Here is a 21,756-nt window from a genome sequence, read left to right as displayed (position 1 = left end):
GCCTACAGCAGCCGTGCAGACCTGGTTCCGCCCCGATTTACCGGATACGCGGTCAAGGTGTTACGTGACCGCATGAGAATGTGCTTGCCTCTCAGGCACGGCAGAAGGCACTGTAGAGCCAAACACACCACCTGGTGCTGGCTGTTATAGTAGTGGCATTTAAGGCCACAGGTGTTATTGATGTTACAAATCAATGTTATGGTCAGAGATGCTCTAGGCAACTCCTTCCCTTATTTACTGAGCCCTAGATGGGCCATGCAGGACGGGTGACGTGCTGCAACTTGGACACCTGATTCTGGGATGGTACGCAGATCAGCCAGTTGCCCAGGTACGACGGGATACCCTGAGACTGCAGCGGCACAAGCGCCGCTGCCAGACACCTTGTGAACACCCTCTGGGAGAGGGAGAACCCGAAAGGAAGCATCCTGAGCTTCCAGTGATGGCCTTGATAGGCATAGCACAGAAACTGCCAGTGTTGACAGGCAGCGGAAACTGTGGGTATCAGTTTGCAGATCATCTGCTGAGGTCAACATATAAGATGACATGACCTTAATATACCTCTTGGGACCCCCCAGACTCAAGAAAGTATGTCGATTAGAACTAGCCTAGCACAGCTAAACAATCCACCCATGTTAAAACAAGGTGGGTACGCTATACTATACTGCAGTTAGTTAGCTGCATTAGTATATAGTCTGGCCAAACCAGGCTAGATTAGAACCTCCTTGTCTGACAGAGGGTCTACAGCCTCGATGGCACCCTTCGTCAGGAGGACGGATAGCTCCAATGTTAGGATTTTTGCTGGGTCACTGACTGCCTTCTTTGCCCCAGCCAGATGTGGGGGGCCGGTGTCGGAACTGATGCTTATATCCGGCGTTTGAGGTGGCAACCACCAACACGTCTAAAGTGTAAGCAGCCCAGTATCTGAGCTGCAGATGGGAAAAAATATCCGACAGCTGGCCCAGTAGCCTCAGCTGCAGCCTGGTCTACCTAGCCTGCATGGTTCGCTTCAGTGCTTCCATCACTGCTGAACCAAACTCTACTTCCAGCTCCACTGGGAGACTACAGAGTTCTCCTAGGTGCCTCCGTCAGGTTTAACTGTGAAAGCCACACTCTGGGATGAGTTTGAACTAGGATGGGTATCATCAATCCGAGTTCATGGAAATAAACCCAATGCCTCTGGTGACACGTCACTGAGGGTGATGGGGTCAGCATTCCCATTGCCCTTTGCAAAGACGTTGAGAGGGCAAGCATAAGGTATTATAGGGAGTTGCCCAAACACCTAGCATTCAAACCCCCTGCCACACAGCCCCCTCGGGGAACACAACGTGGAATGTGATGACAGGCTTGATAGCTGGCCTGCAACCCAGGCGAGCACTTATTGCATCATTCATGGCTGACAGGGGTACAGGCATGAGGAACAGAAAAGGCAGTGGAGGGCGGCCTGTGCCTGGCGAGGGTGCTTGGCCTGGTTAGGTGCTGGCATTCCAGGGCTATGCGAATGATAATGCGCATGGAGCTGTACTATGTCCCAGCCAATGGCTCTGAGCTGAGGAGTGGGAGCTTGGCTCTAAGGCCTATGCATCTTCCTTATATTCATGGACGTGTGTAGCTCAAGCTGCAAGGAAGATCACATCATCCTCTGGAGTCAGCTGTGGCATTGGAGGAGTAGGCACTTAAACATCCTCCAAAGGTAAACAGGTTGGCGGGCAATGGCCCTCATGTAAGCCAACTCAGCAAATAGCCAATCCAACATGGTTGAAGTCAGACCTTTTCTTCCTGGTACACAGGGCAGAGGTCATGGCCAGCATCCGGCTGGGGAGGAACCTCACACGAGGTGCAAAAGTGGGAGCTCTCCATTGTGGTGGCACCGGTTTCTCTGCACCGGCCAACACACACCAGTCCCAACTAGCCCAGAGCGCGGACGCCACTGGTTGCTAGACAATATTGACCATATGCTGGAGGGAGGGAGCGTGTAACGCTGCCTATACCAGCAAAGGCCATAATTTGAGCAGGATAGACAACTCTTCAGCTTACCAGAGCGTGAACGTCACTGTTAGCTGGAACGTCGACATTAGCTAGACTGTAGAACCTGTATGGTGGGGGAGGAGCGCGTACGCTACTTGTACCACCAGCAGTTGCCCACTCATAAATAACCGGCTTGCAATAGCCGTCAATCTGCTACCATACATCTTTCTTTCAATGCTTTAAATGCTTATTGTTGCACTGCTTGAGATTTACAAGTTAAGTGCATTAAAAAACCAGAGCGTGAAAGCTGCTCTTAACTGGACTGTGAAACCTGTATGCTGAGTGGAGAGGGAGCGCGTAGGCTGCCTGCATCAGCAGAGGCTGTTAGTTGGTCTGTGGACCACTTGCTGGGGGGAAGTAGCGCTTACGCTGCCTGCACCAGCAGAGGCTATTGTTGCCAAGAAAATGTCTCAACAAAGATTATAAATATATATTACTTAAATGTAACAATAGACTACTGGTAGCTAGCTACACAGTAGATTAGCTGCAGTAGAGGCTATAAGCTGGGGGGAGGGAGCGCTCACGCTGCCTGCACCAGCAGAGGCCGTTGGTTTGGTCTGAAGACAACCTACTGGGGGAAGGGAGCGCTCAAGCTGCCTGCACCAGCAGAGGCCGTCGTTGCCGAAAATTGTATGTCAACCAAAAAAGTTATATAAAAAATATAAAAATATAAAGTTAGGCTATGGAGTACCAGTAGCTAGCTACCAAGTAGGCTAGCTGCAGCAGATGCCGTAAGCTGGGGGGAGGGGGCGCTCACGCCACCTGCACCAGCAAAAAAAATTATTACAGCATTTAGTCGGCTCTTCAGATAATCAGGACTGTTAACTGGAACACCGCCGTGCTGTTAGTTGGAGCCTGTTCGGTGTGAGAGGAGGAGCGTGTACGCTACCTGTACCGCCAACAAAGGCTAACTAATAAACAACGAGCTTACAACCTTCAATAAAGGTTTGGATGCTGCCATCTATGTAGCAGTGTGAGATGCTTCTTATGCCAATGTCTATTGTAGCACTTTGAAATCTATCCAAATGTAAAGTTGTTTACTATGCAACTTACAACCAGCTTATCATCACCCTCAATAAAGGTTTGGATGCTGCCATCTATGTAGCAGTGTGAGATGCTTCTTATGCCAATGTTTATTGTAGCACTTTGAAATCTATCCAAATGTAAAGTTGTTTACTATGCAACTTACAAACAACCAGCTTATCACTCTCAATAAAGGTTTGGATGCTGCCATTTATGCAGCAGCATGAAATGCTTCCATTGAAAGCTACCCAACGTAAGTTGGTTTATTATTATAAGAAAACGGCAAGTGAACACAGCTTAATATTGACAATTGTCAATTCTTGTTATGCTTGCATTTACCAGTAAAAGCTAAGAGTTTGAGCTACTTGTAGCTCCACTTAGTAAAGGACACTTGATGGAGGGAAACAGTGCGTACACTGCCTGTCCAACATAGGCCAATAAAAAAGACAGATAGACACCATTTATAAAAGCGATTGCGCTACATAGTACAAACTATCGGTAGCTACGGTCAATCAATCATGAATAGAGACCATTTTGCTGAGGCAGGTCGCGCTATACGCTGCCCGCCCTGTACCAGCTGGCTAATAACAAGATAAACTATACAAAATAGCCGTTTACGAAAGCTTGAAGCAAGCCTGAACGCTGCCAAAAGCTATTAGACAATGTCTACCAAAAATCATAGTAAGTAGGCCGCCATGCTGTGAGCAGGGACGGCTATCGAAACAAACGATAAAGAAACTCGCTAAAAGCAGCGTGTTTTAGCAACAAGGAAAGTAATAATAGTCTGCATCCTTGATAATGGTAGAAACGGAGCGCTAACGGTCCGTTCACAGCAAACGAGAATCTCGTATTGGAGGGAGGCAGCGCCCGCAGCCTTTCGCAACAGTTTATTCTCTTATACAAACAAACACAATGTAACTTTAACCTCATCGTAGTGCGGAACTTACCGCTAACAACAGTAACCTACCTCTTGTCCGGAGAGTTAAGACCCTCGTCAAGATCGGACGCTTTCGCGTCCACGTGAAATAAACTCCGCTTGTAGAGGAGATAAAGTCGCAGTTCCTGGAGGGCGAACTCTCGCTACCCCGACCAAAACGGCCACGGAACTACTAGCGACTTCAATAATAAGGTAGGTTGCATAATAATGCATCGTATACTGATGCATATTGTAGCTCAATGCAGAGCTTGCAAACGAAACTCGGCGCGCGAGAAGAAAAAAGGAAATGATCCATTGGATAACCCCGGATGATATACCCTCTGTGGGGTCATCCAGGGGTCACAAGTGACTTTGTTGGTATTCATACTCGAATGCGCATGCGCGAAGGGAGATATTCAGTGCTTTAAGCACCGCCTCTGGCGGTCAGGAGGGATGAAATAGAACACACATGAACCACTTTAGCCCTATTTAGGCTGTTTGAAAATAGCCAAGCTTGTAGAAAAGATAGCAGATCTACAAGCTCAAAATGCGTCGCATAACAATGCGTTGTGAGCTTGTAGATCTGCTATTTGCAAACATTTTGTACTTTTACTTTTGGTACTTTACGTACATTTTGATACCAATGCCTTTGTACTTTCACTCAAGTATATTTTGAATTTGAGGACTTTTACTTGCAACAGGAGTATTTCTACATTGCAGTATTGATACTTTTAATTAAGTAAAACATTTGAGTACTTTTTCCACCACTGGCCATGTGCACGCACACACGCACATGAGCTTCTCAACTTGGAATTCTTGGAATAATGTACTTTCTGACCCCTCAGCCTCTTGGGGAAAGAATAGCTTTTGGTTCACTTAGCGCTGCATTTCGGTTGTTGCCCTCAGCTCAGCAGAGCTCCGTTTGAAGGCATTCGTTCACACATCCGGATTTATTCAACAGGCTGTGTTAGATTTAATTCCAGTTTAGCCCGGTGATGGTTTTGTGTTGTATAAACACTGTGTCGCCAGACTCCGGCGGCTCCCCTATGCGGTGGCTGCTAGGAGCATAAATTGAATCTACTACTGGTCATGTGAGCAGCTCAACCAACCAGGCACTGGTGTCACCGTAATGACTGGAAAATCGTGCAGAGGAAAAACGGTAAAAAGCATTTAATGGACTGCTGTGGGCGCCGGGGCACCACGGCTACTGTGGCCGTTTGAGCATGTCATTTTTCGAGGGGCACATGGCCAAAGAGAGGGGCACGACGGTCATGGCCGCTGTGAAATTCCTGCCCTGGTCCCATCCCTAGTTGTATGCAGACAATTTATTACGTGAATAGGAGCTTGTAACTCAGAGAACCTCTCTCTGCCAGGTGCAAGTAGGGACAAGGCCTTTTGCCTCTTTGTTAATCATTTCTGAGAAAGATGGCCTAGGACATAACTCACTTCGAACCGAGGCCCTCATATAAATCCCTGTACATAGCAGAGCGCCCCTCAGTATAGAAGTGCATTTGTCTTCACGGGTTATCTGGCGATAAGGCAGAGATTATTTAGAGTGTAACTATGGCTGTTAAGGTTTGTGGTTTTGCTTCATCCTAAGCGGGTGAAATTTCACAGCACTTAGATCAACACCCCAATGTAAAAATTGACATTTAGTCCATTTGTGTTGGCAAATACACCCCCCTTCGGACTCGGGTGGTGTTGAGTAAACGATAGCTTTCTCTCAAAGAGAGAAGAGGAGTGCATAGCAGACGCAGCACTAGGTCTCCTCCAATGCAGTGTTGGTGAAAGGTCTCGAGACAGTAGTGTTTGTCTCAAGGCACGGAGTAGTTTTTGGAGCTGTGTGGAACACAAGCTCCCTATACGTGGCCGTGTGTGTAGGTATGTGGGTGGGTGGGTCTGTGGGTCTGTATGTAGCCTGTATGTAGTAACCCTGGGTGACCAGAGAGGTGCTGTTGAGTCTAGCCTGCCCTGAGCATCAACTGCAATACACACACACACACACACACACACACACACACACACACACACACACACACACACACACACACACTTCGAACAGAGGTTTGATTTTTTAAGATCTAGATATACTGTAGATTACCTGTCTGGGCCCTGAGCAGTGTATTCTTTGTCAGGAAGATACTTATAATTACTGAAAAATAGATCCTTTCAGTTTAGCTCCGAGATAGAGCTAATCCATTATAGATAAGAGAGAGAGAGTGGTGTAAGTAAAGTAGTATTAAGGTAAAATTCCCATAATTGGAAGGGTGGTAGTGCGCCCTGAAGGGGTTTGGGTGGGGAGCAGGGAACCAGTTGTCCGAATTTAAAATGAAGCCCCTCTGTAGGAGGGGCATGTGATCATAGGCTTGTGATGGTTCTTATGTGCTTTATTTTCTGCAAGCTCAAGACAATGTCCCATGTATCCCTGCGGTTGCTTGTGATCGTTGGCAGCCAATAGCATTCCTGGTACCCACATTAAAACAATGATGGCGACACCCATACTAGGGCAAAAAAAAAAAGCTTAAATTTCACAGCATAGAAACCAATGGGTTCCCACCGTCCATATTTCTTACAGTCTGTGGTGGGGAGTCTGGGTCAGAGGTTGGCTCAGGATCCGATTCCCTTGACACCAACTCAGGTCCTCACTATGCAGAACCACTTTGCACATGCAAAAAAAGGCTGGCAATATGAAATCCAAGATGGAGATTGAAGACAGGCCATTCCCTCGTGGATTTTGATGATCCCAAATGACTGGATTTGGACTCCATGTCAAACATCCAGTGGTGCTCTGTATGTCATGTCTGTCTCTGCCAACAGGTCTCAACCAGGCCACCATGGGAACAGCCATTCAGAGCCCTCCAGAGGATCAGGGAGAGGGGAATAGTGACCCCTGGACGTTTGACAGGCTGGCCACCAGGCTGCAACTGCCCACCAACTGTGACCTCGACCTGAGGACACAAGAAGAGCTGGAGGTAACCATAATAATAACTAGAGATACAAGGTGGCTCAATAACCGATAATGTCGGTCCGTTCGTTATCGTCATTAACACTTTCTATCGACGCAACCAGGAGAAAGACTCTCAGATAAAGACATTTATCTAATGCTAACACATGCTAATGCTAACAAATGATAATGTTAAAAATGCTAATGCTAAAAAAAAGCTAATGCTAAAAATGTTAATGCTAAAAATTGAAATGTTAGAAATGCTAATGCTAGCTAATGTTAAAGCTAATGCTAAAAATGCTAATGTAAAAAAATATAATGCTGATGTTAATGCTAAAAATACTAATGCTAACATCAGAAATGTTCTTTTCTAGTTTAACACTTCGCCAGCCGAAATAGAATGGCTTGTTGGTAGATTAGCCGTGAAATTTCTATTATTATATTATGATCTGAACTGCATTCATTTTTACAAGACCATCAGCGCTATATCACGTGGTCTTCATCCCCCATAAACATCACGCAATCCCGTTGTATTCTCACCACAGCCACCAGCCAAATTCCTCCATCTGCATTGGCTTAAGCCCTTTGCACACAGGACAGTTGCGTTTTTTCCGTTTGCTGCATGAATAAAACGCATTGGATTTGGTGTGCAATGCTGTGCGGAATCTGCGCTGCGGATCCCAAAAGGAGTCATAAAAGGACTGATGAGTTTTTTACCGCATGCGGCAAGACGCACAAATCGAACTGGGTTCGATCGAGAAAAAGACGCACGGCTGCAGCCACTCGTCGCACGGCTAATTCGGATCCGGTGTGCATGAGGTCGTAGAGAATCATTGTTTTCTTTTTAAAAAGTGAAATTGTCCGTTTTATCCGTACGGATAAACGCGCCTGTGTGCAAAGGGCTTTAGAGTGGCGGTTTCGGCCGATGCATCTCCTCCCTGTGCATTTCGCGTGCGCGATCCGTTCACGTAAATGTTTCGCTAGCTTAGCCCCCAGCACTCCAGCTATGCGAGTACTAACGTCTAAACAGAAAAAAAAAAGCAGGAAAGCTATTACAGGGAAAGGACCTGACGTCACTTCTGCTTTATGTCAGAGGAGCCATGCGCTATCGATGGACGAGCGATGACTAGGGAAGGTTAAAAATCGGATAAAAATCTTTTATTTCATTTTTAATGACATAGTACGGTAAAAGACGGCGCGGCTGAGACATCCTTGCTCAGATGTCCGGTATATTACGGTTTTAATATTAAGTGGCTCCCTGTGGCTTGGAAAGGGTTAATATAAAATGATATCCCGACTTTTATTGGGAATAGCACGCCCGGGTTTGAAACCCCAACTTTTGCCGGGAAAATGCACATAATGTGTTGTGGTTTATTGAACTAGGATGATGCCCGCTGAGAATGGGAAGGCACACCCCTCTGGTTATGCAGTACCCATTGTCACAGTAGTTATTGCATCACCATTACCCATTATCACAGTATGCGTTCATGCAGACCCACAACCAGGCCTCTTTTTTGTTGAATTTCACTATGAATCCGCAATTATAGAAATAAAAGCCGCCCTGGACTTGTTACTCTGAAGTTTTTCTTCAGCAATAAACATTGAATTAGCTTAGCTTATTTATATTGGCATATACCTTCGCTCCTTGTAACTACGAGGTTTGATCTCTTTGTAATTGTAATCAAATAAAGCCACCTTCGAACGCTTTTCTTCAAAAAGAGCCTTGAGTATGGCCCTCCAGCCTGGGGTATATACATGTAGTTGTGGTATTGATCGGTGAGTAATATTTTGTTTGAAAGAATGAATGGGCAGTACTCATGGTTTTAATTTTGTGACGAGTATTTTCAGGTTGCCATTACCTGGAAGGGAAGCGGGTGAAATTTCACAGCACTTAGATCAACACCCCAATGTAAAAAGGGACACTTTGTCCATTTGTGTTGGCAAATACACCCCCCTTCGGACTCCGTTGGTGTAAAAAGTGCACTTGCGGATGAAATGTGTTCTGGTGTATGCATTCATGTTGGCAAGCATGGACAGTTGTAGCCAAGGTTACCGAGGCTATGGGCACCGATCCACAATTAACGACAACAATCGCTGGAGGTCAGTAAAAAATCTAGATACTTAAATAATAAAAAAGAGAAGTGGAATTGATTTATTGGACACAGTAGGTGGGCTCTACACCAGATCAGCAACTGTACGGTAATAATAAAAACAACTGTTAGTTAAACAATTAGTTTTCTCGCTGCCAAAAAGGCGTCTAGAGTAATAGCACTGTAATAGCGTCTCGTGTAATTATGGTTCAGGAAGCACAGCGGCCGCCTGGGAATTGGAATGTCTCCGGTTTGAGCTCCTCCAGGCTTTGTGTCGTGGTGTCCCGGAGCAAAATCTCTGAACCCCTAATTGCTCCCCTGTGCACTCAACTTGAGCTGCTGGGTCAAATGCAAAGAACTGATCTCCCCTTGGGGATCACTACAAACCACTACGCCCGTTAGTTTTCATACAGGTGTGTGGGGGTGCACTGGGTTTGTCTCAGTCCTGGATAGGCTTGGCTTCAACTATCTGATCTGATTGACGTGTGTGTGTGTGTGTGTGTGTGTGCGTGTGTGTGTGCGTGTGCGTGTGCATGTGCAGGAACAGAGAGGAGGCAGTGTTAGTAGCTTGGAGGAAGGGTTCAGTCCTGGCTCCCACAATGGAGACCTGCGAGGAAAAGACGGGGATGAACAACCTGAGATCCCCTGGGTTCTAATCCCCATAACAGGTCTGTCTTGACTGTTTATCTTTGACTAACTGTGCCTGTCTGTCTACCAATGTTTTTTTAATTGCCTTGATGGTGAAATGTCCAAAAGAATTTAACTAACCTTGGCTCGCCTTGTCTACCAGTTAGTTTGCCTGTCATTCTGCCTGTATTTTGTTGTTTAAACTTACCAAGTATTTTTTCCTTGTCCTTGTCCTATGCCAGGTGTGAAACTGGAGGCGTATCACCGCTCTCAAAGCGACCTCCCCCAGGACCCACGCTGCCACCCTGTTGCCATGGCCGCAGCCAATGTTGTCTCAACGCCGATAGCCAGACCCACTCCATCCCCCGAGCTCAGCCCTCCGCCCTCTCCCACCCCTTCCCCGCCGCCACCTAACGAGCTCACTGTCACCCCTAGCGAAATCAGACCCGCTAACGAGGAGCCCAGCCCAGCTAATGAGCAGCAGTTAACAACCCCCTTGATCTCCAGGGAGTCTGCAGGTAATGTAGCATTGCCTCTCTTTCCCCCCCGTTTCCCTCTACACGAGTACTACAAGCGTTAGTATTATGCAGAGTACACAAGACACAATAGATGCACAATACATGCATGTAGGAATTCTTTGAAACAGACTTTGGGAGATAAAATGTATGAAGGAATAACGTTTTCGTTGAAGCTGAGAGGGAGACAGTTTACAGGAGACAGACAGCTCTGCGGAGCTCCTCGAAAACGAGATGGTTCATCTCAAGGGGTAATTCCTAATAAAGAAATTTCAATAAGAGGGCTCTAGTGAGATTTGACCTTTAAGGACACTAGTGACTCCAGAGGCAAATAGTGGACTGCTTTTACCCATAACTCAGTTGGACTGAATCTTGTCCCATCCTTCAGTGTGTGAGCCAGACAGAAATAGTGGGATAATCGTAGGTTTGCACTCTATACAGGAGAGCTCAAAAACTATGGCTCAGAAATGAGCTGATAGACATACATACATGTTTTCTAAATTGCTTGTGTTTACCGTATATGTTCTCATTCAAATACGATGGCCAGGTTCATGACCTTGTTTGATGTTAATCCCATTATTCCTTCCTGTTTTATAGGACGTGATGTCAAGGATCTGCCCTACGTACCCGCAGCTGAGGGGAGAAATCAAGAAATTGGTACTTGTTCACCAGGCGTGCTGTGTGTGTGTGTGTGTGTGTGTGTGTGTGTGTGTGTGTGTGTGTGTGTGTGTGTGTGTGTGTGCGTGTGCGCGTGTGTGTGTGTGTGTGCGCGTGTGCGTGTGCGTGCGCATACAGTACATACTAGGTGTTCAGGCCGTTACACAGCCTCCAGATGTTACATTTGTGACATCCAACCACACACGCACACAGACAGACAAACAAACACACACTTGTATATACTGTATAATATAAACATAAAAAGTTAGGTTTGTTTGGTAGATTATATCTCTGTTGTAACAATGTTTCTTGGCAATAACTTTTATACTGTTTATTTTCATTTTAAATGGCGCCCTAATAATTGTAAGGATGATTTGTAGGATAAGAGCAGCCCATCTGAGTGTGTTGGTTGCACCCATGAAATAAATGTGACAGATCAATCAAGTTTTTATGCTCTTACTATTGGTACCTGGGGGGCTCCGTGTCTCCCCGTAGGATTCCACTTTAACAGACCTCCATGCCATTAAGTGGCCCGGCGTCCACTCATTTTGTCAGAGGGACAGGCATTTTCCCCACTCCTGCTGGTCAGAGTCCCTCTGTTTTTATGAAGATGTTTCCTAGAGAGGGGAGAGTGGAACAGCCTAATGTTGAACTGCAATGCAATGCAAGCCATGACGTAGAAGACCTGGCTACGTTTGCAGACACTCTTAAACGAGAGCGACAATTAGCAAGGACAACATAAATGTACAATACATTAAATATATAGAAATGGGTAATCTAGGATCATAGGTAAACCAAGGACCTACAGTATAATCAGTCTAACATATACTGTGTCATGTAGCCTATATATATCTCAAATCAATTGTGCAACTCTTAACAGCAGCACTCTCTCTTTCTTTCACACTCTCTCGCTATGTCTCTTTCCTTCTACAAGAGAACAACCCAGACCCCTCCCCCCTGAGCTCTTTATTGTCTGTGATTGGCTCAGAGGGTTTGACGGACATTGACCTGAGGAGTGGAAACTCTGAGGCTGCCATCAAGCTGCTCCACCTGCTGACAGGTGATTATAAACCTCATAAATATTTAACTAACACATTTTAGAATGGGCAGTTGCACCTACACTAAGTTAAACATTACATATCCATATATTGGCATAAAAGGGACATGGACTAAAAGAGAGATCTCCATAAATGGGGATATTGGCATGCACAGACAGTATTTAGGGTATGGGCATATACTGATGACATCAGGGATCTCCATACATGGCCATACAAGGGACAAGGACTGACAGATACAGAGATCTCCATATATGGGCATAAAAGGGACAGGGACTAATGTTACCAACTGAGAATGGATTTGTTTCAGACATTTACACTACCATCTTATTTCTTACTGATGTTAATACACAGCGATTAAAAAGTAAATGAAAGAGAGAATGGAGGACAGAGTTGACAGATGAGTGTTGTGCAGACGCTATATATATAGAAGCAATTGAACTACCTCTAAGAACATGAACATTATAATACTCATAATAGTTCCGTGCCTGGCTGCAGAACTACATTGTTAACTGACATCACAACCAGTGTTGCCAGACGTACGATAATTATCGTATTTGTACGATAATTTGACCCTCTGTACGATGTACGATCAATAATTCCAAAAATGCCCAAATGTACGATAATTTCGGCATATCATCAAAAAGAGCGTGAATTCACTATTTTCCCTGGCTGCTGATCTGGGATCTGGTTTGGCTTCTCAAAATAAGCCAGGAAATCAGTCAATCTGACCCTAGATCTGTACTTGGAGGCATTAAAAACACTGGTTGCATCTTTCCAGACCAGTTTCAGGCTTTTATTTGTGTAAGCTCCAAGAAGTTGCCTGCCTCCACACAGCATATCTGATGCGTGTTTGTCACGCAGGAGTCTAAAACGAGGTCGTTTCTTACACTAAAGACGCATTTTTTGGTGAAATTACGTTTTTACGCGAGTGATTTCTCTTTTTTGGCCGTGTACGATAGTTTCATGTCAAATACGATAATTCTGAGCCTCCGGTACGATAATTCAACATTTCCCATCTGGTAACACTGATCACAACTAACAATCTGTCTCCTGCAGAAGCGGCAAAGGAAAGCCGGGGTGAGATATCTATCCCTCCATCTGCTCCTGCATCCATCCCTCCATCTGATCCTCCATCCATGCCTCCGTCTGATCCTCCATCCATGCCTCCGTCTGCCCCTCCGTCGGCCCCTCCATCCATCCATCCAACGCCAGAGAAGCGGAGTAGAACCCCGTCTCCTCAACCCACCCCGGAGCAACAAGAGGTCGCAGGAGAGAAGGAGGAGGTGGAGGGAGGAGAACAACTGGAGAAGAATGAGGAAGTAGAGGGAAAAGAGATGGATCAAGAGGGGGAGAATGACGAGGAGGCGAGAGAGCAGGAGGCGGAGGCGCATGTGGGTGAAGTCGATGAGCGAGGGAGGGGAGAGGTGATAGAAGTGTCGGATGAGGAGCGAGGGGGTGGAGAAGTCATAGAAGTGTCAGATGAGTCTCCTCCATCGTCTCCTGCTCCTTCTGCTCCTGGTCCCCGAGATGTTGACGGCATCATAGAGGATCTCATGGGAAACTTCTCCTCCGACATACAGCACCTCCTGCGGGAGGAGAGCACAAACTATTCCTCCCTTCAACAGCCACCGAACAATGCTGCGCTACACAGACACGCCAGGCTGGCTCAGACACATCTGACGATAGCTCCTTTTTCTCAGTATGTTACCTTCTACAGCAGCAAAATCCCCGGCATCCCTGTCCAGCCCTTCGTTAGTTCACTACGGGATAGCATGAATAGTGTAGTCCAGGACTTAGAGCCCAGGTGGCCAAGCAACCAAGCTAACGTCAGCACTAATGCCGATGCTAATGAGACTTTGGCAAGCAGTGTCAGTGTCTTCGTGGCTGGCATCAGGGCAGCTACGGCTAACGTATCCAGTACTGAAGCTACTACCACTAACTGTACCAGCTCTACCGCAGGTACTGTCACGTCAGTCGGGGAAACTCCTTCACTAGCCAAAAGGCCAGACTCACAACAGCAAAATAACAGAACTGAACTTTACAACGGGGACCCCTCACCCTCTCTTCCTCTCTCAAGCACCTCTGTCCGTTCGGCTGCCTATGATTCTTCCACTAGGAGTGTAGGAGGATCTATTTTATCTGGTCCTCACCACCAAGCAACTACCTCCACTCACTGGCTATCACAACAAAACAGGGACTTAGACACCAGCAGGACATTTGGACGAGAGGTCAGTTTGTCAAGACAAACTGAGGAGAGCTGCAGCACTGATGTCAGGATGAGCTGCAGCGTTGATGTCAGGATGTCGGATAATGACAGTCTTCACAAGGTATTGTACTTCTTTGTGTAAACACACACACACACACACACACACACACACACACACACACAAACACACACTGTATATACACTGTCACGTTGCATACCCAAACTTTATAAGGTAATCGTAGCCAATCAGGAGGGAATATGGGAAATGGTACAGATCCATGTTGATGACATGACCTTAGAGATACTGTGTACCGCTTTGCATGATTTTAGGCCAGAATCTGTAGGAGCAGTGTCCAAAAATGTCCCACCCCTACCGAGGGTATATTAGGGCATGATGAACCTATGTACTTCCTCTTCCGTTCCTCTGCATCGCATGATACGGCAGTCTACCCAACTTCTTGCTCCAAACTGACTTTTCGCTATTGTTCCTAATTCTGTAAGTTAAGTTTACTGTCAAGATTCCAGGATGACCTCCCACTTGGGTAATGACGCCCCCTGGCGATCATTCAGAGAAACTACTTCAGCTCCCGTACTAACGTAGGTAGGAAGGGCCTGTCACTCAAACCGGAGTGACCCGCCTCCAGGCTATATAAGCCCCCGGAGGCGGAAGTAACATCCTCTTTTCACTCTCTGCGATATCACATTCAGATAAGTTGAAACTCAGCCTTTGTATTATTATTCTTCGCGCATTAGCCTAAAGCGGTGGCATTGGAGTCGCCCACCGGCGAGTGTTGAATTAACCCGTACTTAAGAATACTTATTCTTGTCCCGTCCTAAAACGACGGTTATTTCCTTCTATAACAAAGGATTATTACTGCTTGTTCAGGCCTCTGCCGAAGCAAGCGTGGCATAGCATTATTTGTTAGCTCGTCTGCTCCTTGTTAACTCTAGCTACATTGCTTCGCCATGGATCCTCTGGCCTTCCTGCCGAGGCAATGTCCAGGCTGTCCAGGACTCATCGACGGACAGGATCTTCACCCTCTCTGTGTCGGCTGCATGGGCGTTGCACACGCCTTTTCTGCACTGAGTCCTCAGGGGAGAGCAGGACCCTTCTGTGATTTCTGCGTGGCCTACGACCACGATGTACTGGTACACCGCTTCTACCTAGCCAGGGCAGGCCTCGGGGCCTGTGCTCCACCAGGTGGGTCCACTGCTCTCAACCCCACAGCCCAGTCTTTCCTTCCCCAGGCGGCCCGCACCGTTGGTCAAGGTGCGGCGCTGCCTTCCGGAGATCCGTTTGGCAAACAGCGCGCCATTCCAAGTCAAGATGGCGCCGTGCTACATGAGACACCGCCTGCCGCGCAACCGACCGCAGCTAGCTCCACTGTCACTGGAGCTGGCGGGTCTGGTGAAGTCGCCGCTAAGAAGGCGACCAAGAAGGCTAACATCCCTCCGGTAGCCTTTTCCCCTTCGGGCGCGGTGCCCAAAAAGAAACGCTCGGATGTGACCGTCGGGGACGTTCCCCTCAACGTGAGCATCACCAAAACAGTCCAGACTTTCAGGCGCGAGTCGGACCTGAGCTCCTGTCAGAGCGAGGGTTCTGGTTCTGAATACTCGGGATACACGGCCGAGGAGGACTCCGTCGAGGACGATGGTTCTCGACTCACGGTCACAGTGAAAGGTAATACCCCTGCGGCTCCAGCACGTCAACTGGACGCCGCAGGGAGCTCCCAGTCCTCCTCAGGCGCCACTGCCCCTCCACCCGCCAGTCAAGCGGGTGAAGCGGGAGCAGAGGACGTCGATTCTGCAGCAGAAATGCTGGATCATCTCACAGTCTACATGAGAGCTCTTGCCAGAGTTGGAGAGGAGTTGCCACCTCCTCTCCCCTCTGAGGAGGCCGAGGATGATGACGAAATGCCCGGGCAGGAGCCTTCGGTTCCCGCCCCGTATGTCCTCTCCAGGCTGCCGCTGGTGAAGGGATTCACCAAGGCCCTCCATTCTTCATGGAAGACACACAAAGACCCCAGGAAGCTGCCTTTTTCTGTGTTGGATGTGGTTGGCGGTGCGGAGGCAGGCATGTCCACCTGCCCTAACCTGGACCACCTGTTGGCACAATCTTTTCTGGGTTCCGTCAGACCCCAGTACAAGGATGTGGGCACGGCTAAAAACGGGCCGTTTGTCGGCCCCGTCGGCACCAACCCGCCGGGGTTCACGGTCCTGGAGGACAAGATGCAGTCGGACAGGGCTCGTAACGCCTACCGGTCCGCTGCTCTGGCTGCTAAGGACCTTAATCTGATCCAGCTCTTGCTAGCTTCCACCAAGGACCTGGTCAAAGGTCTGCCCACGGGGGAGCACACTGCGGAGCTAAACACCCTATTCGACATCATGCTGAAGGTCAATTGGCATGCGGTCAAGTGGATGGGCAGGTCCATGGATTATAACCTCCAAGCTGAGAGAGCCCGCTGGCTCGACTATGTCGACCTCGAGCCTAAGAGGGACGTGGGCGAGAAGCCTCTGGGTCCTCGCGGGGAGATGTATAAATCGCTCATCAACATGGAGAACAGTCCCACCACCCTCATGGGCGGCGGTTTGGAGCTGCTGCAGGGCAGAGTCACGTTCTTTAAGGCTGCTAAGGACATCGTCGAGTCCACCACAGTGCCACAGGAAGAACCGCAGCAAGCTAGGAGGGCGTCCCGCTCCTCCCGCGTCAAGGAAAGGGGCCGCTCTGCTTCTTTTAAGAAGCATTCGTCTTCCTCCAGGGGAGCCTCTGCAGCCAGGGCGCCTGACAGGCCCCGCAGCAAGGTTGTGGTTCCCGAGCGCGCTCAGCCGCGCCGCCCGTCCAAGGATGGCAGGCAGCCGTCTTCCTACCGCGGTGGCCGCGGTAGGGGACAGCGTAAATGACACTCGGAAGAGGGGGATTGTGCTGGGGCGGGGGTCCGAGGTGTCTCTCGGTCCCCCTCCCCCCAAACGAGGGCGTTTTTCTGTACCCCGTGTCGGGGAAATGAAAATGTGGAATTTGATGCCTCCTGTGTCGGCAATAAATATGTTGAAAGTGCAAAGTCTGTCTCTGTCCAACTCTCTCGCACTAGCACAGACGACCCCATCGTGCATGCCTCCTGTAGTAATGATGAAGTCCTGTCAGGACTCGATAATCAATCACAGGTTTTATCAGCAACCAGTAATGTTAATGTCAAACAATTATGTGGTTCCTCAAGCGCGCGAGCGGGATATCCCTCGCGTCGACAATATGACTCCTTTATGCATGCCTCCTGTAAGAGTGATGAAGTCCCGTCAGGACTCTTTAATCAGTCACAGGTTTTATCAGCAACCAGTAATGTTAACGTCAAACAATTATGTGGTTCCTCATGCGCGCGAGTGGAATTTCCCTCGCGTGAGCGATGCTATGAATTTAACTTTGAGTCAGAAATTCTGTCGGCCTACTATGAGCCCGGGTCAAGGGACAAGCATAAAGGCCTTAGAGCAGGTATTAAACGTAAAAGTTCCTCTCCTGTCAGGGGAGAATGCTTTAGTTGTGGGCGAGTCTGTTTATCAGTCGAATCGCTTTGCTCTTCCTGTTGCTCTATCAAGCGAAAACCGAACGCTTCCGGTTTCACCGGATACGGATTCGCTAGCTCCCCGCTTCCGGTCCGGCCGCCAAAAAGCTCCGCTAGTCAAGCGGTACAATCAGAAGGTGTTCCCGCCTTGCGGCCTATTGAACCCCTGCGCTCCGCATCCGGGTGTTCCGGATACGGATACGCAGGTTCCCCACTTCCGGTCCGGCCGCCAAAAAGCTCCGCCGTCACGGAAGCACAGTGGTGGGGTTTCTCTCGCTCAAAACACGCTAGCACGCTGCGCGCGCCAGTGGAAGTTATGCAACCCGAGCCATTGGGTATTTCGAACGATAACCAGGGGTTACAGGTTACAGTTCGCAGACATACCCCCGCTTTCGAGCAGGGTTATTCATACCAGGGCGCGTGGTTTAAAAGCAAATCTTTTGAGAGAAGAGATCAGCTCCTTGCTAAGCAAGGGTGCTATAGTGGAGCTGGACAGGACCCAATCCCGCATGGGTTTTTGGAGCCGTTATTTCCTGGTGCCCAAAAAGGGGGGGGGGCTACGTCCCATCCTGGACCTAAAGGCACTAAACGTGTACCTGAAGAATTACGTTTTCAGGATGCTAACTGTACCCACCATGTTACGGTCGGTCAGGCAAGGGGATTTCCACTGTTCAGTGGATCTGAAGGATGCTTATCAGCACGTCCAGATTTATCCCCCACACAGGAAATTCCTACGGTTCGCCTTCGAGGGTCGCCTGTACGAATATACAGTACTCCCTTTCGGTCTGTCACTGAGCCCGAGGGTTTTTGTGAAAGTGACCGAAGCAGCCATCGCCCCGCTGAGACAGCAGGGCGTCAGGTTGGCGACGTACATCGACGATTGGATGATTTCAGCGAGCTCCGCCCACGAAGTGGCGCGTCACACACAAGTGGTTTTGGCTCACCTGAAGGCCTTAGGTTTCATAGTCAACCACGGCAAGAGCATGCTGACTCCAGCAAGTCGTCTTACATTCATTGGGGTCCTTCTGGACTCATCCGACATGTCGGCCCGTCTCTCAGAGGAGAGGGTGGACAGGTTTCGGGAATGTCTCGACTCTTTTCAAGTGGGCCAGGAGGTCACTTACAGGAGTTGCATGGTACTGACGGGAATGATGGCTTCCGCAGTACATCTGTTGCGTTTGGGCAGGTTTCATATGAGACCTTTTCAAAGATGGATGTTATCCCTCGGGATCCCGCCCTCCTTGAAGTACAAGAAGGTTACGGTTTCCCCTTCCTGCGCGATCGCCCTGTCTCCGTGGCTGGTGGAGGGGTTCCTCACCAGCGGAGTCTCGATTGGCGAGGTGGTTTCCCGCAAGTCGATCACGACAGACGCCAGTCTCAGTGGATGGGGAGCCACTTTCGAGGGGCGCACAGCGCAGGGGCTTTGGCCTCTGGAGATGAGGGGTCGTCACATCAACTATTTGGAGTTGATGGCTATACTCCTGGCGCTCAAGCATTTCGAGCCTTGGATTTTGCATTGTCACGTCCTGGTCAGGACAGACAATACGACGGCCATGTTTTATGTCAACAAACAGGGGGGCCTGTCGTCGTTGCCACTGGACCGTCTGGCTCGAGAATTGACGGTTTGGTGCTTGTCGCGCCTCAAGTCGATCAGGGCCTTACACGTCCCAGGTCTCCTCAACAGCGGAGCAGATCTCCTGTCCAGGGGAGGGTCTCGCTACGAGGATTGGTCTCTCCACCCCAGGGTGGCGAGCCAGATTTTTCGCAAGTTCGGTCAGCCAGTGGCGGACCTGTTTGCGTCAGCGGAGAATACGAAGTGTCCGTTGTTCTTCGCGGTGAAGGGCAGTCCTCCCTTGGGGTTGGACGCCTTAGCGCACACGTGGCCGAGAGGTCTACTGTACGCGTTTCCCCCCTTCGACTTAATCCGACCCACTCTGGAGAGAGTCAGGAGGTTCGGTCTGGAGATGCTCCTGGTGGCTCCCTACAAGGGCACGTGGAGGTCGGCGATCGCCCCTCTCCTTTGCGAACCGGGTTGGCAGCTGCCTCAGTGCAGGGATCTGTTGAGTCAGGCCAGGGGGGAGATCTTCCACCAAGACCTGCAGGTCCTAGACCTGTGGGTTTGGCACGTGAAAGGTTAAACCTGCTGGCGGCTGGTTTTTCTTCTGAAGTGGTTGCTACCATTCAGAGTGCTAAGGCGCCTTCTACGAGGGAGTCTTATGATGGAAGGTGGAATGCCTTTGAGGACTGGTGTGAGTCGCGTGTTCCACCGGTGGTGGCCCATGTGGCGTCAGCCCAGGAAATTCTGGAATTTATGCAGGACCGCTTGAGAAGTGGTCTTGCATTTTCTACCCTTAGGGGGTATTTGGCGGCTATTAATGCCTGTCACCTGGGGGTGGCGGGCAAGGCACCTTCTAAAGTCCCGGAGGTCATCAAGTTCATGCAAGGAGTTGAACGTTTGAGGCCGGTGACTAGGTCTTTGTTCCCAGTTTGGGATCTGCAGGTGGTTCTAGGGGGCCTATGTCGGGCTCCCTTTGAGCCGCTTGTAGGGATGCCTTTGAAACTTTTGAGTTTCAAGACGGCTCTTTTGCTGGCTTTGGCCACGGCTAAAAGAGTTGGTGACCTGCAAGCTCTCTCGGTGTCTGCGGAGTGCATGCAGTTTATGAACAATGATCTCAAGGTGTTGCTCAAGCCTCATCTTAAGTTTGTTCCTAAGAACATGGTGGTTCCTAAGGAGCCTGTTGTTCTTCTGGCTTTTCATCCTCCTCCGTTTGTCTCGGTGGAGGATGAACGGCTGAATTGCCTTTGTCCTGTCAGGGCATTGAAGGCCTACTGTGACAGGACTGCTGGTTCTAGAGCTTCTTCTCAGCTCTTTGTGGAAATGGGCAATGTTCTTGTCAGAAAGCCGGTGTCTAGACCCACTCTTTCGAGGTGGATTGTGGATGCTATTAGGCTGGCTTACTCTAGTGCGGGGGTGGAAGTGCCGGCGGCACTTAAAGCCCATAGCACTAGAGGTGTGGCTACTTCGTGGGCACTGGCAAAGGGAGTCTCCGTTCAGGAGATTTGTGTTTCGGCGAATTGGTCTTCGCCTTCTACCTTTGCAGCCTACTATCACCTGGATATCGAATCCTCTTCGCTAGCGCATTCGGTTCTGGGTGCAGTTGCCTCCTCTACGTCATAGAGGAGTCGGATCTTCCCCTCCCACAGGTGGGCATGTAGCCACCTGGGGTATTTTGGGGGGGACCCTGTGTTTTCCTTATATAGTGTGTCTTACTTATAAGGCGGACTTGTCCTTTTCATTTAGTTGAATGAGGCGGACTTCGGTCTGTCAGGGTCTCTCCTTATTTTCTCATGCCTTCACACCCAGGTCCGGTGGGCCTGGGACCTTCTGGGTGATGGGTCACGCCCGTTTGGGCTGTGCTCACCCGTATGAGGGGTGTGTGGGGGTATGAGAGTAGGTTGTGGCTTAGAGGGGAGTTTAAGAATCCCAAGTGGGAGGTCATCCTGGAATCTTGACAGTAAACGGTAGGTTCCGTACGGAACCATTGTTTACTTAGAGATGGAAGGATGACCTCCCACGTAATGCCCCTCTGTTTCACTGAATGTGGCAGAGAGTGGTATTAAGAGGATGTTACTTCCGCCTCCGGGGGCTTATATAGCCTGGAGGCGGGTCACTCCGGTTTGAGTGACAGGCCCTTCCTACCTACGTTAGTACGGGAGCTGAAGTAGTTTCTCTGAATGATCGCCAGGGGGCGTCATTACCCAAGTGGGAGGTCATCCTTCCATCTCTAAGTAAACAATGGTTCCGTACGGAACCTACCGTTCATCTTTAGCCTGAAGCGGCAAATAGGACCTTTTCGCCCATCGATCTGTTTCAAACAGAAAACTCTTCGTTTATTATCGGTCTTCCAATCGGTACTCCATCCTGGGGCGGCATAGCTCAGGGGTAGAGAAACCGTTATTAGAGCACGAAGGGTTCCCAGTTCGAATCCGGGCTCCCCCTGAGATAATGTCGAAGAGTCCTTGAGCAAGACTCTGAACCCCTAGTTGCTCCCGGTGAGTAGGTTGGTGCCTTGCATGGTTTCCTCCGCCACCGGTGTATGAATGTGTGCGTGAATGGGTGAATGTAATATTAGGGATGGAC

The 21,756-nt window shown here is 49.1% G+C and overlaps 1 protein-coding gene across 1 annotated transcript in view; it reads left to right on the top strand.

The window, feature by feature from the left end:
* The window catches only part of tasora (transcription activation suppressor a), a 64,790-nt gene that overhangs the window by 19,326 nt on the left and 23,708 nt on the right, over nucleotides 1–21,756 (top strand). Inside the window, exons 17-22 of the mRNA XM_080728859.1 lie at nucleotides 6,782–6,936; nucleotides 9,540–9,666; nucleotides 9,868–10,143; nucleotides 10,738–10,797; nucleotides 11,732–11,857; nucleotides 12,912–14,182. Coding sequence (XP_080584985.1) covers nucleotides 6,782–6,936; nucleotides 9,540–9,666; nucleotides 9,868–10,143; nucleotides 10,738–10,797; nucleotides 11,732–11,857; nucleotides 12,912–14,182 — 2,015 coding nt within the window. The remainder of the gene's footprint in view (nucleotides 1–6,781; nucleotides 6,937–9,539; nucleotides 9,667–9,867; nucleotides 10,144–10,737; nucleotides 10,798–11,731; nucleotides 11,858–12,911; nucleotides 14,183–21,756) is intronic.

Source organism: Nannobrachium achirus, assembly GCF_963921795.1.
Source record: "Nannobrachium achirus genome assembly, chromosome: 6".
Classification (NCBI taxonomy): Eukaryota; Metazoa; Chordata; class Actinopteri; order Myctophiformes; family Myctophidae; genus Nannobrachium; species Nannobrachium achirus.
The sequence above is the reverse complement of the archived record's forward strand: the minus strand, read 5'-3'. Positions and strand labels throughout refer to the sequence as shown.